The sequence below is a fragment of the Taudactylus pleione genome, unplaced genomic scaffold, assembly GCF_031769625.1.
Source record: "Taudactylus pleione unplaced genomic scaffold, aTauple2 ptg000044l, whole genome shotgun sequence".
NCBI classification, from domain to species: Eukaryota; Metazoa; Chordata; class Amphibia; order Anura; family Myobatrachidae; genus Taudactylus; species Taudactylus pleione.
The window spans coordinates 8,784,917-8,811,974 of record NW_028284446.1 but is presented as its reverse complement, the minus strand read 5'-3'; the positions used below and the strand labels follow the sequence as shown (position 1 = coordinate 8,811,974).

Sequence of the window (27,058 nt, the reverse complement as noted above, 5' to 3'; positions counted from 1 at the left end):
GGTGAAGAATCGAGCCGGGGGTCTGTGCCGGAAGGAGAGGGCGTACCCGTGAGAGACCACCTCCAGAACCCAAGTGTCTGTCGTAGTGAACGACCAACACCGGGAGAACTGCAGCAGGCGGCCTCCCACCCTGGGATCCCCCAAGGGGAGACCCGGACCGTCAGGCCGCAGGCTTGTCATCTGGCTTGGGGGCCGGACGTCTGGTACTCCATGCCTGTTTCCGGGGCTTGCCCGATTTCTTAGGGCCAGCCTGTCGAGGAAACGACTGTGGTTTGGGCCTGCCCTGGGCCCTAGATGACCGAAAGGACGATGGTCCAGAACCAGAAGGAGCAGCGGCCGACGGGAGACAAGCAGATTTGGCTGCCGCCAGCGTGGCCACAATCTTATCCAGATCCGGACCGAAGAGAACTTCTCCGGTAAACGGCAACGCTTCCAGACCTTTCTTGGATCTGCGTCCGCCTTCCAGGATCGCAGCCACAAGGTGCGACGAGCAGCTACCGCTGCTGAAGAAATTCTAGACACCAGAGTACTAATGTCTAGAGCCGCCTCGTTGATGTAGGTGGCCGAATCACGGAGATTGCCAATCAACTCCGCTTGTTCGGCCGGACAGTCGGATTCAAAAGAAGCCTCTAATGAATCCGCCCAGCGCTCCATCGCTCTGGCAACCCAGCAAATGGCCATAGCCGGCCGTGCTGCCCCCCCTGCAAGGGAATAAGCGGACTTCAGGCAGATTTCTACCTTGCGGTCCGTAGCATCCTTAAGGGAGGACATGGATGGCATCGGCAATGTGGCACTACGGACAAGACGGGTCACGTGAGAATCCACCTGTGGAGGGGATTCACACTTAGCAAAATAATTATCCGCGAACGGATAAGCCACCGCCAGGCGTCTCTGCGGCTGGTATCTTTTGCCAGGTTGTTTCCACGCCTCCTCTAAATGGTCCACCAACTGACCCGAAAGAGGAAAGACTGTGGCATCGCCCTTCACATCTTTGAAAAAGGCATACTTAGATTTAGCCGCTGGGGGAACTTCGTCCTCAATCACCAAGGCTGTGCGGACCGCCCGAATAAGTCCAGGAATATATACTTTGGACTTAGCATCAGCGTCCTTAGTATGGAAAGGTTCCTGATCGTAAGGATCCAGAATCTCCCCATCATCAGACGTCCCTTCGTCATCCTCATAAGGAGCGGACAGAGACGCCACCGGCCTTTTATGAGGCCGCATCACAGACTCCCCTTGCAATACATCCGACAAGTGCTGTAAAGAACTCGTCAGGGAGTTAACCCACGCTGGCTCCTGAGAACCCGGGAGCGGGGAAATAGGGAGACTGTGGGGTACCACCAATTGTCGTGGGAACCCCTGCATGGGTGACGACACCACAGACTGCTGGGACAAACCCATCGGAGTAAACGCGGGCTGCGGAGCTAACTGGCCCACTAAAGCTGTTAACGCCTGAGCGAAACAAGCCCAGGGCGGCTCCTGTACCGGTGCTGTAACCGTAATAGGCCGCGCCATGGACAACACTGCCGGCAAAGGCCCTCCGCGCTACCCTCCCCCTCCGCTAACGGTACTTTGCACGTGGTACACTGTAGCCGGAGGGGAAAATCACTTTCAGACATGATGGCACCACGTATGTGACCTCTCTCACCAATTAAGTATTAAATAGGCGAGAGACCACCCTGCAGCACCGCAAGGGCTTTAGCAGAAAGAACAGGGACAGTAATAAAGCTGACAGTTTAGTGAAGAATAGTTACAGGCAGCGCTAGCACAGTCACATACAATGCAGAGAAATAACAATTCCTGCACTAACAGCGCTGATCACTCAACTACACAGACACAGGGCCTGGTAGGACACAGCGCTGCATACACAGACCTGAGCCACAGCGGAGGAGAGGTATGCGGGGGGACCCAGACCACGATGCTTCCTTCCAGACTTCCAGCAGCGTTCACCATGCGTTGCAGAGAAGATGGCCGCCGAGGAGCAGAGAGAAGCTGGCCTGGGGGAGGAGCGCTGACACAGGACCAGTCAGCACAGTGCAGAGAGGGCTGTGTGCAGCGGGGGAGGCGCCGGCTGTGAGACAGGGAAGGCGCGCTCCCCTGGCATGCATTTAACCCCTGGGACGCCGCAGCGCTACCGCTCTGCTGCGGTCCGCTGTCCCAGGGGGTAGTGGAAGCGCAGGTTGGTCGCCTGGCTCCACGCTGCAGCCAGTCCCCAGGGAGCCCCCTGCCTGGGGACTTAGGACCATGTGATCAGCGGGGACCCACCGCGGGACCCCGCTGCTTACCTCTGTCCCCCTTGAATCCGGCCATGGTCCGGAGCATCTGGGGTCACCGCTAGCTGTGACCCCAGACGCCCACCAGCATCCCCGGATCAGTACCGGCGTTCTGGTACCGGCGGGGTGTAGGGAAGACAGCATGGACGTCAGGACTGACTGTCCATGCTGTTCATCCAGATGTGCAGCCACAGCTGCATGAAGAAAAAGCTTCAGGGGCTCTTCTAGCCCCCACTCCAACAGGTGCACCCGACTCCGTCCGGGCACCAAACTAAACTGAGGTGCCTTGGCCTGGGGGCGGGGTATAGGAGGGGGACCTAGTGCATCCTGGGAGGCTGAAAGCTTAACTCTTTGGTGCCCTGCGACTGACGTCACACCTATACCCCAAGGTATCCTGTGGATACCCTATGGACCCTGAAGTAGAAAATATTATTTTAGAATTAACTAAAATGTGTATATCAACTTTGTCCTCATTCTAAAATACAAAAGGAGTCTAGAAGTCACTTACTGATGTCTGCAGTACAGTAATCTATAAAAGAACCAGAAAAGGAACCACAACCTACAAAGTGAACAGAAAGCAACTCATTACTTATTTGAAGAGGCAACAAGGGGGTGGATGCATTTCATCACACAGTCTGGGAGGGAAAGTGAACTTTAAATGACATCAGAAACAAAGCCTCTCATTACACAATCTGGAGAAAGTAAAAAGCACCTTATTGAAGAAAAGGACAGAGCATCCCATTACTCAGTATTTGTGGAGAAGGGGACAGGGCATCCCATTACACAGTATTGGTGGAGAAGAGTACAGGGCATCCCATTACCTAGTATTGGTGGAGAAGAGGACAGAGCATCCCAGTACACAGCATTGGTGGAGAAGAGGACAGAGCATCCCATTACACAGCATTGGTAGAGACGGGGACAGATCATCCCATTACACAGTATTGATGGAGAAGTGAAAAGAGCATCCCATTACACAGCATTGGTGGAGAAGGGGACAGGGCATCCCATTACACAGTATTGGTGGAGAAGGGGACAGGGCATCCCATTACACAATGTTGATGGAGAAGAGGACAGACCACCACATTACACAATGTTGATGGAGAAGAGGACAGACCACCCGATTACACAGTATTGGTGGAAAAGGGGACAGAGCATCCCATTACACAGCATTTGTGGAAAAGAGGACTGAGCATCTCATTACATAGTATTGGTGGAGAAGGGGACAGGGCATCCCATTACACAGTATTGATGGAGAAGTGAAAAGAGCATCCCATTACACAGCATTGGTGGAGAAGGGGACAGGGCATCCCATTACACAATGTTGATGGAGAAGAGGAGAGACCACCCCATTACACAGCATTTGTGGAAAAGGGGACTGAGCATCCCATTACACAGTATTGGTGGAAAAGGGGACAGAGCATCCCATTACACAGTATTGATGGAGAAGGGGACAGAGCATCTCATTACAGAGCATTGGTGGAGAAGTGGAAAGAGCATCCCATTACACAGTATTGGTGGAGAAGAGGACAGAGCATCCCATTACACAGTATTGGTGGAGAAGAGGACAGAGCATCCCATTACACAGCATTGGTGGAGAAGGGGACAGAGCATCCCATTACACAGTATTGGTGGAGAAGGGGACAGGGCATCCCATTACACAGTATTGATGGAGAAGTGAAAAGAGCATCCCATTACACAGCATTGGTGGAGAAGGGGACAGGGCATCCCATTACACAGTATTGGTGGAGAAGGGGACATGGCATCCCATTACACAATGTTGATGGAGAAGAGGACAGAGCACCCCATTACACAGTATTGGTGGAAAAGGGGACAGAGCATCCCATTACACAGTATTGATGGAGAAGGGGACAGGGCATCCCATTACACAGTATTGGTGGAGAAGGGGACAGGGCATCCCATCAAACAGTATTAATGGAGAAGAGGACAGAGCATCCCATTAAACAGTATTAATGGAGAAGAGGACAGAGCATCCCATTACACAGTATGGATGGAGAAGAGGACAGAGCATCCCATTACACAGTATTAATGGAGAAGGGGACAGGGCATCCCATTAAACAGTATGGGTGGAGAAGAGGACAGAGCATCCCTTTACACAGCATTGGTGGAGAAGGGAACAGAGCATCCCATTACACAGCATTGGTGGAGAAGGGGACAGGGCATCCCATTACACAGCATTGGTGGAGAAGGGAACAGAGCATCCCACTACAGAGCATTGGTGGAGAAGTGGAAAGAGCTTCCCATTACACAGTATTGGTGGAGAAGGGGACAGGGCATCCCATTTCAGAGCATTGGTAGAGAAGTGGAAAGAGCATCCCATTACACAGTATTGGTGAAGTGGACAGGGCATCCCATTACACAGTATTGGTGGAGAAGTGGAAAGAGCATCCCATTACACAGCATTGGTGAAGAAGATGACAGAGCATCCCATTACACAGTATTGGTTGAGAAAGGGACAGAGCATCTCATCACACAATTGGAGGGGAGAGGTAGAAAAGGTAGTGTGTGTTACTACAGTATAGAAAAAAGAAGTGTAAATGCATCACAAATGAGAAGTGACAACTTAGTAGTAAATTAAATATTAAGGATTACATGCAAAAGCTAACAAGTGACAAACTTACCCAAGCGAATCCTATAGTCACATATTAGAGAATTGCACCAGACAAATATCTTTGCATAATCTTCAATAGAATTTTCCTGAAATAACAAAAAAAAAATATTGAAAAAGACATATTGGAATAATAATAAATGCCCATCCCACTCACATGTACAACACTTGTCGACTGCACAATGTGTCGCAATAACCCAGCAGTGACTTTGTAAAACTGAAGCCATAAAATATTATAGTGATTTAACTGGGAATCCATAAAAGCAAACACTATGGGTTAGAGTCAGCCGTGGATGTATTGCTTACTATATTATGCTAACGCAAGTATCTGGTTGTGTATACTAAAAAGGTGTGCAAATGCATGTGGCAGCCTGTCCCGCAAACTGCTCTTACACCTGCAGGGGCTTACACCAGGCTGGTTGCAAAAGATCCGTCTAAACAGACGTCCCATCTCTATCCGCAAACTGCCAATGAGCACTGAAGTCAAATGACACCCCCATGACACTACCATAAGATGGATCAGTCCTGTGCTATGGCGTGATCCAGCCCAGTTAACACCCAGACACCTATATTATGTAGTGTGGTTCGCTGACAAATGGATAAATACATATCCACTAATGAACTCAGTCTGTGTGCTTTAGTCTGATTTGGCACATGTGCAGTGGCTGATTTATTCTTTTGACACACATGCACTAAGCAGAAATCTGTGAAAACTGTCCGCAATTGTACATGCGTCCGACTGAAAATAAGACCCTATGTGTATTTTTCTTTTCTAGACAGGAAATCTTGTGAGGTCACTGATGTACCAATAGAAGGACTTTTCTCCAGTAGTAAAAAGCCACAACTTACCAACAATTGCTGTTTCTCTGGGCAGTCATAATGCTTTAAGGCATGAAATGCAACTTTGAAGCTAAATAAAGTAAAAAAAAGAATGGACTCGGTCATTTCATGCATTTACAGATATCTACGTAGGACTCAATAGGCAGAATTCATTCAGTTATTATCCTTTATTTATATGGCGCCACAAGGGTTTTCCGCAGCGCCTCAAAGTACATAAACAAATGAGCAAACACAAAGACAACAGTACAAAACAATACAGGACAAGGATATAGTTTATATACATTGCTGCAATAGCGATCATAACACACAAAAATAAGCAGCCGGGTGTCAGCTACCAAGTGTTAGGTGCCCTTGTGGGGAGTTTGAGGTAGAGGATTGTATGAGTGAGGGAAAGAGAAGCACATGAGGGAAGAGGTCCCTCGTCGTTAGAGCTTACATTCTAAAGGGGAGGGGCAGACAGACAGGGGTGACACAGATGGGGTAGACAGGAAGAAGCATGGAGCAACAGGTTAGGATGAGAGCTGGAAAGCTTTGATGAAGTAGTGAGTTTTGGAGAACCTGTTTGAAGATTTGTAGAGAGGTGGAGCGTTTGATAGGGAGAGAGATCCAGAGGTAGGGAGCAGCACGGGCAAAATCTTGGAGGCGGGAGGAAGTAATCAGTTGGCAAGAGAGGCGGCATGCATTAGTTGAGCGAAGTGGGTGGGCAGGAGTGTGAAGTGTGATGAGATCAGAGACGTAAATGGGAGAGCATTGGGTGAGGGCTTTGTAAGTGACTGTAAGAACCTTGAATTGAGTTCTGAAGGGGAAGGGGAGCCAGTGTAGGGCTTGTAGGAGAGGGGAGGCAGATGTAGAACTTTTGGAGAGGAAGATGAGTCGAGCAGCAGCATTGAGGACAAATTGGAGTGGAGAGAGGTGGGAGTCAGGGAGGTCAGATAAGAGGAGGTTACAATAGTCCAATCTGGAGGTGACCAGTGAGTGTATGAGGGCCTTAGTCTCCTCCAGGGTGAGAAAGGGTCTGATCCCGGAATATTTTTGAGATGGAAGCGGCAGGACTGTGAGAGGTACTGAATGTGTGGTTTGAAGGAGAGGGAGGAGTCAAGGATTTGCATTTGTATGCTTTATTCTGTCAATAGTTGGACATGTAGAAAAAAAAACAGCCGAGAAAAGTGTTGGCTAACTAGTACAAACATTCTCATTTTTGTAATTTTTTTGTTTGCTTTTTTTTAGTGGCACACACATTTATAAGTTTATTTTTCTGTCCCCTTCATTATGGGACTACCACTAAACTGAAAACAGAAGGTCAATTCAATTTATTTACACAGCACAACACTTAAGGTCACATTTGTTTTTACCTTTCTTTTTTTTCATTGGGTTCACAAATGGATTGATCCAAAAATATTATACGGGCCTTCTTGTTCTTGCTATACACTTCTTGTACCTATTAGCAAAGTATTCTTTAGTGTCTACACTAAACATAAAATAGTTTGAGATACATTTAAGCATCAGGACTTACCAATGATGGCCAGTATGGGAATCGTTGAAATTTACACCAGACAAATGACCCAGGCACAAAAGAGACTGGTTCTGAATTGAAATAAAGATGAAAAAAAATATACGTCTCTTAGGACCTTGGCATCATACTAAACTAAATTATTAACATATAACTAAATACCAGCACATACTGCAGATACAAGACAGATTGTGGCCTGGTGATGGGTGTCACTAGTGGGGGCAAAGGGAGGAAATTAGAGAAATATTACCATGGAAATAGTCCATGGAAGTCACAACAAATGGGTTTACTCCCTAGTCAGTTGAGTAGATACAGGATTGGTATAAATGTAAACATGTCCAAAGGGTGTATAGTATGAATTCATATGGTGTCTTTGAGAATCCTCCCAAGCTATACTGAAACAAACAAACTTGGGTGGAAATATTGAGCTGCCACTCAGTAGTGTAGTGTCCTGAGGAATAACCGCATAATCATCCAGCTCATTTTTGCAGGAGACTGAATATTTTCCAAACATAGGAAGAATTTTATTTTGTAGCATGAAAAAGCACATCAAGACTCCCTTGCACCTTAGCAACTACTGCTCAGTCTCCGCGCCCTCAAAGAGAGGACAGCTGCGTTTGAATGTAGAATCAGTCCCTGGTGAAATGATATTACCAAGATTGCAGAGCCAAGGCTGTTCCAACAGTATTCCCCAAGCCACTGCAAAACAGAGATGACCATGGCAAAACAAAAAGGATTGCTATGATCTCTATAGCTTTGTTCCTGATTTAATATAGTGTGCGGGCAATGAAAGAGCAGGAGGAAACATACACCAGTTGAAAGTTCTACAACATCAACAGAGCATATATTCTTCCTACCTTGGTTTCACTATGGTAGGAATAGAACCTAGCTAACTTGATGTTCAAAGTTGTCGTAAATCAAGTCTATTTGAGGAAGTCCAAACTTATGGACTATTAACTGATAAAACATGTGGCTTAGAATTAGAAAGGATTAAAAGAAACTGCATTTCACATGGCCATAATTTCCTGTATTTTTGCATGCAGCAGCCTTTTGTTCTGGAGCGTTGCACCACTTCTACAAGTAGATCAAAGCCCCGAGGAGTTGGAATCTGTGGTGAGCACAAGCTATACTGGTTCTGAGAGGGAAACTTCATAATTCTTCAACCCAGGATTTTGTCACCCCCAGACCTGTGTAAATCTGATGACGTGATCTAGAGACACCACTGAGTAAGTAGATCCAGTTTGTCAAACATGTGCCTCCTTGCTAATGAAATTTTGCCAATAGTGGATGAGAACATTCACAGGAGACGGTCCATTATCTACGTAAGTATGGTGTTGAGAAGGCATAATATGATCATTTGCTACATTGATGATTCAAACTTGTTCCTGTAGGAACTGCCCTGTCTTAGAAGATATGCTCTGACTTTCATGTCAGAAGAATGTAGTCCAGATAAGGTCATACAGTGACCCCAGTTTCATGAAATAAGCCATGAGAACCACCAGCACCTTGATGAAGATCTGTGGAAACGCAGACACGCTGAATAGGAGACAGGTGAACTGAAATGATTACCAAGTATGAAAAATATGAGGTACTGATAAAGTTGTGCTGTGATAGAAATGTGGCGATGAAGCAATAAGCATCCTGTAGATTTATGGAATTAAGGAAGACTCCTTTCTCTACAGTATAGGAAACGGACTGTACTAATTCCATGCAGGAAAGCATTTAGGGAATTAATTAATTGACCATTTTAAAGCAAGGACTGTTTGCAAATCCCAATTATTTTTCTACCAGGATTTTTCAGTGGACCTACGTCTTATAGGGGAATAATGGTCCTAGTCAAGAGACTGGTGACTAAAATTGATGTGGCTTTAGTCAAACACCACTTAGGATCTTTGCATCCTAGACAGGAAACATGTCTAACTATCCTACTTTCTCCTGATGATCCTCAAAGTGCTAATCCAGGAGAATGGCAGGGAAGGGAATACTGCCTATACTGATGGTTCGGTTAATAAATTTAATTAAATCATCCACAGCATCAGTGTGAAATGACCTGTGATATTCCCCAATTTCCCTGACTCACTGCTAGATGACCATTCAAGATAACTACAAGAACCCATAGACCCACAAGCAGAAGGGGCCAGGCTGTACATCATTCAGGTCCTGATTTGTGTTTCCTCAGTCCCTGCACAGAATATAAATCAACTTTAGTGACAAAAGTGTTATGCATCAAGCTTACCACTCAGGAGATTAATAACTGTTTAAACTGTTCAGAAAGCTTCTTTGTACTGAGGAATACAAATAACACAGAAAGCCTATAAATGATCCACAAACACTGTTCTTTCTTCAACAGGCTTTGAAAGAGTATAGAGCAGGAAAAGAGTACCTAGTTCACTAAACTATACTACACATAAAATCTTTAACAAAGCAGCCCTAAGTGAGGTCTTACCTAGAACACACACAGAGGGAAGGAGGAATCACGCTATACACCTTCCAGAAGGGTTTCCATTTCACGAACTACTAAGCTCAGAAGGGAGTTAACTCATTTGTTATAGTGTTTGATTACAAAATTGGGATTATTTGAATTATTCTGGAGAGTGTACTTATGTGAAAAATGGCAATTTATACTTTTTAATTTAATTAAATTAGGACATTTTAATCTAAAGGATAATGGATCTGTACCTAATCCGCTTTTCTCATCCCCTGATGAAATGTGGATTTGCACACTTTGCCTTACCTTGTTGGAGCACTATGACTGGCAGCTGTATATCTTCCTCTGTATCATCCCGGGGGGAAATTGCATGCAAAAAGTTGGATTCTGGAGAGCTAATTTCCATAGACAGGTCAGAAGAAGATAATCCTGGGGAAAGCAACTCAGATTAGATAGATACAAAATGAGGTTGTCCACATTAACAATTTCTTGAGAAGTGTTCCAAAAAAAAACAAGCAGCGCAACACTTCTCAGGTAATCAGTACTACTGTTGGGTCGCTATGTGGGCACACTTGCATAGAACATCCATGGTTTACCTGCCATGACAGCTGTGCTGTAGGTAAAAGCTGCGATAGAGAATAAAGAGGCAAATAACATCTATAAGTCTTTGTAAAAAAAATAATAAATAATAACAGAAACATAAAATCAGCTTTTACATGTCCTACTACAACTTTTAATAATGACATTACTTTATCTTTCTGGCTTTCTTCTTTGTTTTGGAGGCACATCTTTATGTCATTAGGCACAGTTATTTATTCTGCAAAATTTTGTCTCACAGCTATACCTGCACCGCTTACATCACAAGTCGAAAAATCAACTATTAGAAGGAACTATACATAAATGACACTAATACCTCTTTTCCACTAGCCAAAATACCCGGGTTATTGCAGTGTCAACCTGGTCTTCCAATAATCTAGAAAAATTAGAAAACCTCAGTTGGATCCTGGGATCGGAGATCTTTAGAAATTGTTCCCTAGGAGCTAGTCCAGCATTCATCAGTAGTAGTCCATTCTTGAAGCAATTTTGAAGGTCTGCCTTTCACTTTGAACTCTGCTAAAGAGCGAACCATTTTTACATAATTTGGAAGATGATGTGTAACGTACTCAAAATGTATTCCTCTTCTGCTGGATGAGAAAATGCCTTTATAATTTGGTTTGTTTTATTTGTCTTAAAAAACAATCCCCTGTGAACAAGCTTTACAAACCTGAGATGGGCCACATCCAATGATCGAGGTGGCTTCCCGACATCTGCCTGTATTACTCTGCATCTCATTTAAGGCAAACTGTAGCTTGGTTTGCTACCATGCTTGCTCCCAAATGTATAGAATTAGAAGCCACCTCACGTGATGTTGCTTCTCCAGTTGCAGTTGGGACTGTACTTGCTAGCGACCTATTTTGACACTGTCGCATGCTTTGATTTGTTTTCCAAATAAGGGATCATTACAAACTCTGGGGAATTTGGAGGCCAAGTCAACACCTTGAACTCTTTATTATGTTCCTCAAAGCATTCCTGAACATTTTTTGCAGTGTGGCAGGGTACATTATTCTGCTGAAAGAGGCCACTGTTGTCAGGGAATATCGTTGCCATTAAGGGGTGTACTTGGTATGCAACAATATCTAGGTAAGTGGCATGTGTTAAAGTAACATTCACATGAATGCCAGGACCCAAGAATTTCCAGCAGAACATTGCCCAGAGCATCACACTGCCTCAGTCAGCTTGCCTTCTTCCCATAGTGCATCCTAGTGCCACCTCTTCACCAGGTAAACGATGCACACGCACCTGGCCGTCCACATGATGTAAAAGAAAACATGATTAATCAGACCATGCCACCTTCTTCCACTGCTCCATGGTCCAGTTCTGATACCCATGTGCCTATCGTAGGCACTTTCAGTAGTGGAAGGGGTCAGAATGGACACTCTATGGCTACGCAGCCCCTTATGCAGTAAGCTGTGATGCATAGTGTGTTCTGACACCTTTCTATTATAACCATCATTAACTTTTTCAGCAATTTGTGCTACAGTAGCTCTTCTGTTGGACTGGACGAGAGGTGCTATCCTTCACTCCTCATGTACATCAATGAGCCTTGGGCACCCATGACCCTTTCGCCAGTTCACCAGTTATCCTTCCTTGCAACACTTTTGATTGGTACGAGCAAGAACTGCCATTCGTTTAGCCATCACAATTTGGCCCTTGTCAAAGTCGTTCAGATCCTTATGCTGGCCCATTTTTCCAGCTTCCAAATCATCAACTTCAAGAACGGACTGTTCACTTGCTGCCTAATATATCCCACCCCTTGACAGATGCCATTGTAACAAATAATCCATGTTATGCTGGGTACACACTGGCAGATATATTGGCCGATCAATATATTGTGCGCCTGTCGGCCAGTGTGTACCAGCGATATTTGTACACAAATGAAGATTATACCCAGGCGCTAACAAATTGTCAGCATAGAAAAAATCTCTATACTAGTCACCTTATCTTGAAATAATAAAACATATAAAAACACAGAGATAATGACTCTATGCGCCAATTTCGGATGTCCTATGCTTTCATGTTTCGGAATTTCCTTCAGCATGTATGATTCGGGTTGTACCCAAAGTGCTCGGCAAAAGGAGGAGAGGAGAAACAGGAATAGAACATATATTAAATTTTGAATAATCAATGGAAAAAAGATCCCAAAAGACTGTGAAACACCACTGTCCTTTTAGTATGAGTGTACCACAATATTTCCACTCCCAGTGTTCTCATGCAGGAAAACAAATTGTTCTGCTCACATAAAAAGATGTAAGGTTCCACATATAAAGTTATCTTTAATTCATCTGAATAGCCATGTATATTTCATATCAATAATAAACTTATGGATACTCACACAATATCTTACATGGAAGTAAATGTACGTACTCCTGTAATGGTTTCTTTATGACTTTTTCTATATGTCCATGGTCACAGGAAAGCCATGCAAACAAACATGAAAACTCCTCATGGTGCACAATTTTATTACATTAAAAAATAGAAAAGAGAGATTTACTTCATACCAGATGGAGGGACGAGAGGGATCGACCTATTATCACCTATTATCTATGGCTCATTTGAAACTCTGCGTTCCATTACACAAGCACCCTTGTGATTGGGGCATACTGTTGAGCCATATAAAGGAATTGAGAATGCATTTTTCAGCATTTTTACCGGCGGGGAACTTCCGGTTTCACACTTCTGGTTTTGGGGTATTTAAACTCCAGACATGTTCTTTGTCACTCCACCTTGAAAAAGACACACATATTGTGTCGAAACATGTTGGAGGAGTGACAAGGAGATTTTTACTATACCCTATTCCATCGGTGATCAATCGATTCAGAACCTTTTCAACTTTAGAAGTACCCGGATCTGTAGCTGCTTATGGTTATGCCGATTGTAATTTCACCATCTGGCATGAAGTAAATCTCTCTTTTCTATTTTTTACTGTAATAAAATTGTTATTTGGAAAATCTGCACCATGAGGAGTTTTCATGTGTTTGTTTGCATGGCTTTCCTGTGACCGCGGACAAATAGAAAAAGTTATAAAGAGACCATTACAGGATTGATATGATATATACATGGCTATTCAGATGAATTAAAGATACCTTTATATGTGGAACCTTACATCTTTTTATGTAAGCTTTAATGTGAGCAGAACAATTTGTTTTCCTGCATGAGAACACTGGGAGTGGAAATATGGTGGTACAGGTTGAGTCTCCCATATCCAAAATGCTTGGGACCAGGGGTATTTTGGATAACGGAATATTCCGTATTTTGGAATATTTGCATATCATAATGAAATATCTTGGGAATGGGACCCCAGTATACACACAGAAAGCATTTATGTGTTATATACACCTTATACACACAGCCTGCAGGTCATTTTATACAATATTTTCAATAATTTTGTGGCTCAAGCAAAGTTTGTGTACAGAAATGAAATTCATTTATGTATCATATACACCTTATACACACAGGCCCTCATTCAGAGCCGTACGCTCTGAGCAGAGCGCACGCTCTGAATGAGGGCCGGCCTCCATGAAAATGGAGCGTCCTCCTGGACGCTCGTATAGCTGTGGGTCACCACCCACAGGCTATACGAGCGTGCAGTTTGATGGCCGCGATGGTCTTGACCATCGCGACCATCGAAACTGCGAGCCGGAGCCTGCGGTTGAGGTTTTCAACCGCAAGCTCCGGAGTGATTTTGGCTCTATCAGAGCCAAAATCACTCCAACTGACATCACTAGTGATGTCAGTGGGCCGGCTTCTGACGGGAGGCGTTCCCGTGGGAACGCCCCCGTCAGGGAGGCACGCCCCCGGCACGCCTACCAAAGGGGGCGTGCTGTCAAATCAACATCGACAGCACGCCCCCTTTGATCAGACACAACGAGCGAAGGACTTTCCTTCGCTCGTCGCGTCTGGCGCATGCGCACGACGGAGCTCCCTCCGTCGTGCGCATGCTCAGTCCAGAACATCGACCCACTTGCGAGCGGACAGCCGCTCGCGAGTGGGTCTGAATCAGGCCCACAGCCTGAAGGTAATTTTATACTATATTTTTAATAATTTGTGCCTTAGACAAAGTTTGTGTACATTGAGCAATCAAAAATCAAAGGTTTCATTATCTCAGTCATGACAAAATTATTCCGTATTTCGGAATATTCCGTATTTCGGAATATTTGGATATGGGAGACTCAACCTGTACACTCATACTAAAAGGACACTGGTGTTTCACAGTCTTTTGGGATTTTTTTTCCATTGATTATTCAAAGTTTAATATATGTTCTATTCCGGTTTCTCGCCTCCTCCTTTTGCCGAGCACTTTGGGTACAACCCGAGTCATACATGTGGAATGAAATTCTGAAACATGAAAGCATAGGACATGCGTTGGACGAAATTGTCACATAGAGTCATTATCTCTGTGTTTTTATATGTACCAGCGATATGTCTGAACGATTTCGTTCAGACATGTCGGATTGGCTGTGCTGCACAGCCGATGGCAGATATATCTGTCCATCGTGCTGTGTGTACAGGCGATCAGCCGCCCGCCTGCCCACTTGCAGCGGCAGCTGTGGGTAGTGGGGCGCGGCGCAACCCCCAGCCAGCGGGACTCACGGATAGAAGGAAGATAGTTGTTCAGTGTGTATGAACAACCATCATCTGCAGATCACTCGATCTGCAGATATATCTGCTAAGTGTGTACTCAGCTTTACTCTCTTCACCTGTCAGTGGTTTAAATGTTATGGTTGATGGGTGTAAATAGCATAAATAAATAACCAAACCTTAACAAAAGCTTAAAAAAGAAAAGAAAAAAAAAAAGAAACCCTCGTTTAGAATGACTCTAGGATAAAAGAACAGGACAGAAGACACAGGAAAGTGGGAGGTCTGTCTGTCTTCAGGTCTTGATTTTGGAGGAGTGGATTAAGGGCCTGATTCATCAAGGATCTGAAGCCTGCGTTTTAATGCACCCGGCTGATGCAAAATTATGCAAATTAATGCGATCGCACTGCTTCCGCAGCACAAGTTGCAGACGCCCAGCACTACATAAAGCTGTCCCCTTACCTTTACTTATATCCGCATTAGTTAGCAAGACGGCGAAAACATCGAGAACCATCGGGCCCATACGCACAATTGTAGTTGACCTGACCCTCACTCACAAACTGCTAAACTTCCTGCACGCAGTGAGTCCTCAGGATGCGTATGCCGACGCAGGGACTTACTTATGCACGCCCCTGTAACGGCGTTCAAACGCACAGGCACGCCAGCGTTTCTATGACCAACCCTCCGTCACCACCCCCAAACGGACACTTCCTGTCAATCACTGTGTGGAGACACTGCATAGCGTTCCCGCTAGGCTGTTTTAGCGGGGCGCGGCGCCCTGCCCTCCTTCTGGAGGGCAAAAAGCACCCTGCCCTCCAGAAGGAGGACAAAAAGCGCTCTGCCCTCACAGCCTGCGGGTGCCATCTTCCCCCGCGGGTCGCAGTGTCCCGTGGGTGGAGAAATGTGTGGTGACCCTGCATCTATTCTCCCTGTCTGCAGCACTTGGGGGCTGCCCGGCGTGTCCGTAAGTGCCGGGTATGCCCCCAAGAGTGACGAAAAGGGGACATGTCTTATAGACACGCCCCTTTTCAATGACCACGCCCCTTTTCAGGCACGCGCACAAAAGTGCCTTTTCTAGCTTCGGCGCCCTGCCTGCTGCCAGAGCGAACACTACTGCATGCTCACTGCGATCGTTTCCCAATCGCAGCGGCCAATTCGTGCACTGCGATGCATACGCACATGCAGAATGCAAACATCGGCCGGGTGAGTGCGAACGCAGGCTTGCGATCAATGCTGAATCAAGCCCAAAGCCTGCTGCCATTGAGGAGGAAGAGCAAAAGGCAATTTATTTAGAAAAATAGTAGAATGGCTTATAGAAACTAATCAATTATAGTAACCTTGAAAAGAGCAAACAAGTTAAAGTGAAATTTGTTTAAAATAAATATATACCATTGTTCTCAGTTTATCAATTTACACTAGATTAATTGAATCAGATATAGGCAGAACAATGTATGTATATATAACCGTTAGTGATTTATACATGGAGGGACTGATGCAGAGTTGGGTGTACAATGCTCAAAAGTGTGCATGAAAAAAATGCTGCTATTTGCCCATATGCTGAATTGTACACATCTCAAGATGTGACCACATCTGTGTGCATCTGGATTACTACTAGTCAACATCATCAGTACCCTATACAAGGTGCAGAAGATACTTCTCCAAACATGAGCAGTATTCCCGGAATACATACGAATTACCGTCGGACACAAGTCCGGCGGTTCAAATCCCGACAGCGGCAGGCTGAAAATCCTGATCGTCCGCAGGTAAGTATGAACCTAACCCCCCTAACCCTCCCTAGGGGTGCCTAACCCTAACCTTCCCCCCCAGTGCCTAACCCTAATCCCCACTCTAAGTGCCTAAATCTAACCCCCCCTTCCCCGCCACCTAACCCTAATTCCCCCCCGAGGGTGCCTATCCCTCCCTCCCCCTAGCCTAACCCTAAGTCCCCCGCGGGAGTCCTAAACCACCTAACCCTCCCCCCCGCGGCTGTCCGCAGCGGCGCCTGGCATCACTTCGATCGGGATGCCGGGCGCCGGTCTCCCGGCGTGGGTAAAATGACCGGCGTCTAGAATTAGACGCCTGTCATTTAACCCTCGCCGGGATAAAGCAGTCGGGAAGCCGGCTGTCAGGCTTACGTGCGCGGCTTCCCGATTGCATACCGTTTTCCCAACACCAACCTCTGTATAGCCTGCATGAACCCACACCCTCACTGATTTTTACCTTCGTGAGAACTTCTAGTCACACCAGTTCTACCTATTCAGTCTTATTTGTACATGTGATCGAGATATGTACAACTCTGCAACACACCATTAATGTGCTCCTCTTTATATGCATGCACACTCCACAAACAGACGAACCTTCAACTCTGCATCAGCCCTGGAGGGCTGATGTACAATGTCCTGTAAAATTAACACTGATGCAATGTCTGCAAACAGACTTCATATTTTTTTATTAAAAATAATAATTTGGCTTATGCCAAACTCCCTCAATTGGAACACAGCATTACCAACTAATAACTGCCCGTTTCTGCTTTAGCATATTACCTCTCTCCTGTTTGAAATCTGGCATAGCGTGCTGTGTGTCAGTGGCCGAAGATTTAGACTGTGACTTTGTCATGATCTTCTTAACCTTGGTTTTGTTGGCACGTCGTCTGGTGTGTATGGGACATATTTTGCTTGACCCACTGTTATCTGAAGTACTGGGTGTGATGAAACCGGGAGAGCCCTTTAATTTTCCTCTTGAGATTCCATTTTTGTCTGAGCATTGTTGGCCTGCTGGAATAATTAGATGGGATAGAACATTGTGTGCTGTTTTTTTTTCACAGAAATGCTCATCTGTCTCTCGTAGCCTTTTTCTACTTGTTTTTGTATCGTCTATATGTCTTAGCTGGGTATGTACAGGATTGAGCTTGGTTGGTGACAGAGTTTTTGCGCCAAGTCCCTTGGTATACCCAGCAAGTTCATTAGTGGTGGCTGTACTAGAGTCTCTCTCTTCTAATACCGTTTTTAGGTCCTGTTTTACTTTATTTATTTTTTTAGCTCTTTTTTGCTCAGTGATAATTGTAGAAGATTCACACTCTTTTCCCTCAGTAGTTGTCTCAGTCTTCATACATATTTGAGAAGCTGCACTTCTAGACTCCTTTGGTACGTCAACATTCTTAGTCACTGAGTTTTTAATGAGGTCTAGAGCTTCCCTCAGAGCTTTCCGATAGGTGAGTTCTTCATTAGTTGTTTCACAGTTCTCAGTCAAGTCTGTTGGAAGACAAGCATAATTTAAGAGCCTATGAAGACAACTTTGGAAAACGCACAGTTCATGCAAGACATAACAAATAGCAGATCAATTGGGCTTTTAGGTGATCAGTAAAATTATGAAAGAAAAAACTGCCAGGTAGTTCACTTTGGAGAACAACAACAGATTGCAAATGTATAAAAGCAACTTTATGTAAGATCACATGCAATTATAGAATATATACCAAACCCTGACCTCATACCTTCAAAAGGTTACGGTTTGAGGACATAATGAAAATAGAAATAATAATTTTGCTAGCTTTAGCATTTGGCAACAGCTAATTATATATATCTATATAATAACTGAGAAAATGTGTGTGTGTGTGTCTCCATTTGTCCTTTATGCACGGCAAGAGTTTTGTACCTAGCACCACCAAATTTGACATGGTGGTGTAGGTTGACCAGGATTAGGTTTTGCCTAGGTTTGAATTTCGTTAGGACCACACACTTTCACACAATCCCATAAAATGGAGACACTATTAAATCACACAGGTTTTAGGGCTGAGGGCCTGACTTTATACACACAATGTCAGTCTGGCTGGCTAATGAGCTGCTCAGCACTCGATACAATCAGATTGTGACAGACAGCATAATCAATCCACAATCTTTGATCCTGGCAAAGCTTAGCATAATTGTAAACAGCAGGGGAGATTGATCGCTGCAACACAGTGCCACTGCGGACGGGCCCCCTTCTGTCCGGGAACGGGATAAGGTCCCGGCATTTCCCCCTTGATGGCATCCCTGCTAGACATGGTCTTCAATGTGATTTCAGGGGTGATTCAGCTGTGGACGCAGTGACAGGGATCACGCAGATTCCCGATTATTGGAAGTTGTGCATGCGCCTGACCCGTACTGAGCATGTGCCGGGGAGCCAGAAACTGGCGGTGGGGGAGAGGAGTTGAGATCAGCCAGCCAAAAGGATCATTCAGCCAGCCAAAAGGGATTGCAGATGCAGCTCGGATCAGTAATGCATGCAAGAGTCATAACGCCTCCTGCTGCATTACCATATTACAACTATCGCAGCTGCTAACATATATACCAAAATATGATATGAGAATACTAGTTGGATGGTATCAATTTTAAAAAAATATTAATTTATTCAGCTAATTAGCACTAAAAAAAAAGAAGTGTCTTATATACTCTCAAAAAGACACATACAGTAAGTGTCTGATAACATACAAACATTCAAGACATAACATGAATAAATGAATAAAACACAGAAAATCCACCATGGACCAATTCTTAATGCAAGAATACTGAATGTCTCTCTCTGAATACCCTCAATGTCAATGATTGAAAAACCCCAAAGCAGGGGCAATGGGTTTCTGTACAATAAAGTTAAAATAATCCCATCAGGGAATAGATGGATTGAGCCTCAATATTGTAGGCATATAACGGCACCACTTTACCAGTTCTTGATGATATGGGAAATCCTCTGGCCTCCAGCAAAAATGGAATTATAGGCTGAAGCACAATGGTGAGGAAACATCCAAGGCAAATGTGAACGGTTGTGCCTGTATGGAAAATCCTCTGGCATCCAGCAGATATGGAATAGACAGGCTGAAGCACAATGGTGAGGACACGTCCAAAACTGCAAGGTGTGGCCCAGATGCAGGTGAGGGTGGAGAGTATCAGCAAAAACGTTCAAATAAGAACACAAAGGTCCAGACAATGAGTGGTGGAGAACCTCAACGCGTTTCGCTGAGCAATGACCGCTCAGCTTCATCAGGACTACCTGTATTTTCTCTTTGTTTCTACGCTTTCTTGGGGAGTGACAACCCCTTTACCAGCAGCTTTCCTGACAGCGCGTTACTTCTTTTTTTGTCTTTTTCAGCAGCTGCTAACATGTTGTCTGTCAGCAACTGAATCACCCCCTCTGTACTGCAGTGATTTCTGAAACTGAACTGATTTTGGAAGCTATACTGATTTCTGTTCTGTAAGTCAGTCTGCTCCTAATATACAACATTCCAAACGGTATGAGAATACACCTGCCTGCACAGTCATTTACTCCTAATTTGCATCAATATCCAGGTTATAGGCGAGGACTATGTAAAAAAAAATTAAAGCTGTACATGTACTTCAGGGCTCAGTCTTCAAGCCGGGCAACCATGGGTATCCCAACTAGTATATGCAGGCTGCTGCAGGGCTGAGGGATGTGCTCTGATTGCTATCTGATTGGCTCTCACTGTCTCAGAGAGCCAATGTGCCCTTTTGCTTAGCAGCAGCCTAGAGAGAGGAGGGAGTCAGGGACTGAGCAAGGTCACGTCTGAGGCAGACAGAGAATGAGACACAGCCTCCAACGAACCCATGAAGATGCCCAGATGCAGAATCAGTAGCCAGGGGAACAAGCATCGGAACACCACCATGAAATGATAAAAACACTACCATCGGAACAAAAAAAATTGATGGATAGTAACCATCACATTACGATGTCCAACACTACGTGACTGCCACTCCTCCACCGTGAAGTGCTCCCTCTCCAGTGTGATGTTCCTGCTCTCAGGAACACACCCTCAGTGAACATTAGACACCTCTCATGGAAGTCAGCGCTGCTCTCGGACAGGTGCACCATGGCAGAGAAGCTCAAAAGGAAACCCAGGAAATACAAGGTGCACAGTGCAAAGGAGGATATTGCTCATCGCCATGTTCGGCAGCTGGGGAGGGGTGCGCATGGAGGCTGCGGAAATATGAACCTCAGTCCCGGGGACATGCTGTGATAATGCTTACAGTAGCTGCAATACAAATCTCTCATCCATTAGCTGATGTGCACGGTTTCACCCCGTTAGACCGTAGATATTTACCATTTCCATTTTCCCATTTTAATTTAACTTATATGCTTAGTTCATTTTATGCCTCTAGAGTAAAAGAAGCGTGAGTATCCATTGATATAAATTTAATTTTTCTAAACTTTAAAAAAAAAATAAATATATTAATGAATTGAAGGTGAGTTTTAAGACATATGTAACCCTTATTTTTTGTACTTAAGGATTTCTTTGTAAACCACATTGGTTGTTCTCTCCTTAGGTGCTAGGATCACCAGGCTGCTGGGTGAGCTCACTCTGGAGCAGGCTATATAGAACTGCCCATGTGAGAAGCAGTCCTCTCTCAAGTCAATCCCTGCCACCATCAGCAACAAAAAACAAATAGTTACAGCGCTCCAATTGGATATAATGTTAAAATGCGACAAGGTTCAAAATATAAAAACACATATTTAATGACACAATATATTCATCTCATATATAGCACACTGAAAATATCAATATAAATAGGAAAAAAGTAAAAATAGCAGCACGGATCAAAATGTAGGGCAATAAATATCCCAGGATGGAGTCCCAAATATGAGTCTGCTAGATTGGACCTTGTATTAAAGATACCGTTAGCAGATGCAAATATAGTCTGACCAGTGGCCAATTCAAATGCAAAGGTAGCAAAAAAACAATGTGGATAAAGATTATTTTACCAGTCAATGGTAGATCTCCTCAGGTTATAGGCAAGATATCCTCGCAGTAGCTGTCCTGAGCTGGATATAAACGTTTTTCAACACAAAGGTAAAAGCTGTTTTAAAGTGCAGTGCAGGGTCCAATATCCAATCCTGGTAAATTGCTGGGAATAACAGTGCCTTGCAAAAGTATTCACGCCCCTTGGCTTTTTACCTTTTTTTGTTACATTACAACCTGCAATTTATTTTTTTTATCTGAATTGTATGTGATGGATCTGCACAATATAGTCTAATTTGGTGAAAAGAAAAATATATCTAAAAAAGAATCTTTATAAATTAAATTCTGAAAATTGGCGTGTGCATATGTAATCACCCCCTTTGCTATGAAGCACCTCAAAACTTCTGGTGCAAACAATTATCTTCAGAAGTCAGATAATTAGTGAAATGAAGCCCACCTGTGTGAAATCTAAGTGTCACATGATCTGTCAGTATAAACACACCTTTTCTGAAAGGCCCCAGTGGCTGCAACACCACTAAGCAAGAGGCATCACACCATGAAGACCAAGGAGCTCTCCAAACAAGCCAGTGACAAAAGTTGTTGAGAAGTACAATTCTGGGTTGGGTTATAAAAAAATATCCAAATCTTTGATGATCCCCCGAGCACCAGCAAATCAGTCATCATCATCAAATGGAAAGAACATGGTACCACAACAAACCTGCCAAGAGAGGGCCGCCCACCAAAACTCACAGACCGGGCAAGGAGGGCATTAATCAGAGAGGCAGCACAGAGACCAAAGGTAACCCTGAAGGAGCTGCAGAGTTCCACAGCAGAGACTGGTGTATCTGTGCATGTGACCACAATAAGCCGTACACTCCATAGAGCTGGGCTTTATGAAGAGTGGCCAGAAAAAAGCCATTACTTAGTGATAAAAATAAGAAGACACGATTTGAGTTTGACAAAAGGCATGTGGGCGACTCCCCAAATGTATGGAAGAAGGTGCTTTGGTCAGATGAGACTAAAGCTGGGCATCCACTATACAATTTTCTGTCAGATATCAGTCCAATCTGGCTGGTTGGAATGAAAACCTGGTAATGTATGGGAGCAAATGACAGTCGATCATATGGTTTTAAACACTGAAAAAAGGACAAAAAAATTTGTTCAAATTGGTTAAATTTGTGTGTTTTAACCAATTTGTCTGAACAACCATTTTTGGCTATTTTCCAGTGTTTGTGAGCAAATGGACGATTGTCATTTGCTCCCATACATTACCAGGTTTTCATTCCAACCAGCCAGATTGGACAGATATCTGCAGAAAATATGAGATATGGTAAGAACTTACCCTTGTTATCTCTATTTCTACGCAGTCCATAGGGTTCCACAGGATACCTTGGGGTATAGGTGATGACGTCAGGCATCGGGCACCATAGAATTAAGTTTCAGCCTCCCAGGATGCACTAGGGTCCCCCTCCTATACCCCGCCCCCGAGCCAAGGCATCTCAGTTAGGTACCAAGCCATAGGCCGGAGGAGGAGAAGGAAGAGAGAGAAGAAAGATCTGGACACACACAAGAATCACATTCTCACCAGAGGGAGACGGAAAAAACGGTGACCAGAGTAAAGCCCATCTGCAGCACAGGTGCGACAGGGCGGGAGTCCTGTGGAACCCTATGGACTTCGTAGAAATAGAGATAACAAGGCTAAGTTCTTACCATATCTCATATTTTCTACTTCAGGGTCCATAGGGTATCCACAGGATACCTTGGGGATGTCCCAAAGCAGTATCCTTTAAGGGTGGGGACGCTCCTGTGCTGAAAGGAGAATCCGCCGCCCGAAGGAAGCATCCTGAGAGGCGAAGGTGTCAAACGCATAATACCTCACAAAGGTATGGAGACGTAGCAGCTTTGCAGATCTGGACTGCAGAGGCACCACGTCGAGCTGCCCACGAAGGACCCACAGACGTAGTGGAATGAGCCTTCACAGAAGGAGGAACCGGCAGGCCTTCATGAAGATAAGCTTCAGAAATAGCCATACGGATCCAGGCTGCCAAAGTTTGCTTTGAAGCAGGCCAACCCTTTTTACGGAAGCCATAGATGGCAAACAAGGCGTCCGACTTCCTAAACAAAGAAGTGCGGTCAACATAAGTACTTAAGGCCCGCACAACATCCAAAGTGGCCTCATCCACTGAAAGGCCGGGCGAGTTAAAAGCTGGAACAACTATTTGCTCGTTAACATGAAACTGGGAAACAACTTTGGGAAGAAAATCAGGATGAGTGCGTAGCACTGCCCTGTTCCCATGAAAAATCAAGAAAGGCGGTCTACAAGAGAGCCCCTAAATCAGAAACACATCTGGCCGAAGCTATGGCAAGAAGGAAAACAGTCTTAGCTGTAAGCCATTTAAGATCCACTGAGCCCAGTGGTTCAAACGGCGGTCCTTGGAGAGCGCTCAGGACCACAGCCAAGTCCCAAGGCGCAACGGGTGGTACAAAAGGCGGCTGAATTCGCAGAACGCCCTGCATAAAGGTGCGTACATCAGGGATTGTAGCAGTCCTACAGACAGAGAGGGCAGAAACCTGCACCTTCAAAGAAGCAAGGCGAAGCCCGTGGTCTAGTCCCGCTTGTAGGAAGGCGAGTACACGAGACAGACAAAACTCCCGCGGTGCATAACCTCTCGATCGACACCACTGGAAGAACGTATGCCACACGCGATGGTATATTCTCGCGGAAGGCGGTTTCCGAGGTCCTAGCATGGTTCGCACCACAGAGCTGGAAAACCCCCTGGACCTTAACATGGCCGTCTCAACAGCCACGCCGTCAAAGACAGCCGAGTCAGGTCCGGGTGAAGACAAGGACCCTGTGACAGAAGGTCCGGTCGGAGCGGTAAGCGCAGAGGACTGTCCACGGACAGACCCTGAAGGTCTGAGAACCAGTGCCGTCTGGGCCATGCGGGAGCTATCAACAGGAGCGTCCCTCCTTCCTGTTTGAATTTCCGGATTACCCGTGGAAGAAGGGAAACCGGAGGAAAGGGGTAAGCAAACCGGAACGTTCACCGGACGGACAGAGCATCCACCAGAGACGCCTCTTCGTCTCTTGTGCGAGACCCGTACACCGGCAACTTGTTGTAGTGCCGGGATGCCATGAGGTCGATCTCTGGAAGACCCCACCTGTCCACCAGCAGTTGAAAAACGTCCGGGTGCAGGGACCATTCCCCTGGATGAACGTCCTGGCGACTGAGAAAGTCCGCCTCCCAGTTTAGCACTCCCGGGATGAAGACAGCTGATATGGCCGGAAGATTGCGCTCCGCCCATATTAGGATCCGAGACACCTCTACGAGAGCCGCCCGACTTCGGGTTCCTCCTTGCCGGTTTATGTAGGCCACGGTGGTAGCGTTGTCCGACTGGACCTGCACTGGGTGACCTTGGAGAACCCGATGTGCCTGCTGGAGAGCATTGAAAACCGCTCGGAGTTCCAAGATGTTTATTGGAAGCTCTGCTTCTGCTGGAGTCCACCTGCCCTGGAACAAGTGTGGACCCGAGACCGCTCCCCAGCCCCGAAGACTGGCGTCCGTTGTTAACAGGACCCAATTCGCCACCCAGAACGGACAACCCCTGTTGAGATGGGTCGTCTGCAACCACCAGGCTAGAGACAGGCGAACCTCCGGAGTGAGCACCAACGTCTGGGACTTCAGACTCTGAGGCAGTCCATTCCATTTGGACAGGATCAGGTGCTGCAGAGGTCTGGAGTGAAACTGGGCATATTCCACCATGTCGAATACCGACACCATGGAGCCCAGTAACCTCATTGCCGAGTGCAGAGACAACTGCGCACCCTCGACTGTAAGGCAGAGATCTTTTCCCCCGTCACAAAGATCCTTTGCTGTCCCGAGTCCAATTAGGCTCCGAGATGCAGAATCCGCTGAGACGGGATCAGGGTGGACTTCTGCCAGTTTATCAACCAGCCGTGCTGTTGCAGTAGCGCAATAGTCAGGTCCTAGTGGCGCAGAGGGAGCTCCGAAGATCCTGCCACTAAGAGAAGGTCGTCCAAGTACGGCAACATGCGGACTCCTTGCAGCCTCAGGGAAGCCGCCATGACCGCCATCACCTTGGTGAAAACACGTGGTGCTGTCCCCAGGCCAAAAGGTAACGGCCGGAACTGAAAGTGGTCGCTGCGGATTACAAACCTGAGGAACTGCTGATGGCGCAACAGAATAGGGACATGCAGGTAAGCGTCCTGTATGTCCAATGACACCATGTAGTCCCCAGGTTCCAGCGCCAGAATGATGGACCGAAGGGTCTCCATCCGAAACTTCGGCACCCGCAAAGACTTGTTGAGAGCTTTGAGGTTGAGAATCGGACGAAACGACCCATTGGGTTTCTGCACCAAAAAGAGATTGGAATAGAAACCCTGGCCCCTCTGGGAGAATGGAACAGGCACTATAACTCCAGCCTGGAGCATAGTGTGCAAGACCTTCCGCAGCTCCGTGGCTTTGTTCCGGTCTGATGGTAGACCCGTGGTGAAGAATCGAGCCGGGTGTCTGTGCCGGAAGGAGAGGGCATACCCGTGTGAGACCACCTCGAGAACCCAAGTGTCCGTCGTGGTGACCGACCAACACCGGGCGTACTGCAGCAGGCGGCCTCCCACTTTGGGATCCCTCAAAGGGAGGCCCGGACCATCAGGCAGCAGGCTTGTCATCCGGCTTAGGGGCCGGACGTCTGGTACTCCAGGCCTGCTTCCAGGGCTTGGCCGATTTCTTGGGGCCAGCCTGTCGGGGAAAGGACTGTGCTTTAGGCCTACCCTGGGCCCTATAAGGCCGAAAGGACGACTTACCCGAACCGGAAGGAACTGCAGCAGACGGGAGACATGCCGATTTGGCTGCCGCCAGCGTGGCTACAATTTTGTCCAGGTCCGGACCAAAGAGAACTTCTAAAAGGCAACGCTTCCAAACCCTTTTTGGAATCCCCGTCCGCCTTCCAAGATCGCAACCACAATGTGCGACGAGCAGCTACAGCTGCCGAAGAAATTCGAGACGCCAGGGTACTAATATCCAAGGCCGCTTCGTTGATATAAGTGGCCGAATCCCGGAGATTGCCGATCAATTCCGTCTGCTCAGCCGAACAGTCGGAATCGAAGGACGCCTCCAACGTATCAGCCCAGCGCTCCATAGCTCTGGCAACCCAGCAAATGGCCATAGCTGGCCGCGCTGCCCCTCCCGCAAGGGAATAGACGAACTTCAGGCAGATCTCCACCTTGCGGTCCGTAGCATCCTTAAGGGAGGACATGGATGGCATGGGAAATGTGGCACTATGGACAAGGCGTGTCACATGAGAATCCACCTGTGGAGGGGACTCCCACTTGGCAAAATAATTGTCCGCAAACGGATACGCCACTGCTAAACGCCTTTGAGGCTGATATCGTTTGCCTGGCTGTTTCCACACTTCCTCTAGATGGTCAACTAATTGCCCCGAAAGAGGAAACACTGTGGTA

The 27,058-nt window shown here is 46.0% G+C and overlaps 1 protein-coding gene across 3 annotated transcripts in view; it reads right to left on the bottom strand.

Annotated features, from left to right (window-relative positions):
• Positions 1–27,058, bottom strand: part of PWWP3A (PWWP domain containing 3A, DNA repair factor) — a 119,230-nt gene that overhangs the window by 19,321 nt on the left and 72,851 nt on the right. For all 3 annotated transcript variants that reach the window (XM_088460374.1, XM_088460373.1, XM_088460375.1), the window contains 7 exons: positions 17,396–18,103; positions 9,984–10,106; positions 7,253–7,323; positions 7,092–7,177; positions 5,749–5,809; positions 4,913–4,988; positions 2,782–2,832 (listed from right to left, as the gene is read on the bottom strand). In XM_088460374.1, the coding sequence (XP_088316500.1) occupies positions 2,782–2,832; positions 4,913–4,988; positions 5,749–5,809; positions 7,092–7,177; positions 7,253–7,323; positions 9,984–10,106; positions 17,396–18,103 (1,176 nt within the window). The remainder of the gene's footprint in view (positions 1–2,781; positions 2,833–4,912; positions 4,989–5,748; positions 5,810–7,091; positions 7,178–7,252; positions 7,324–9,983; positions 10,107–17,395; positions 18,104–27,058) is intronic.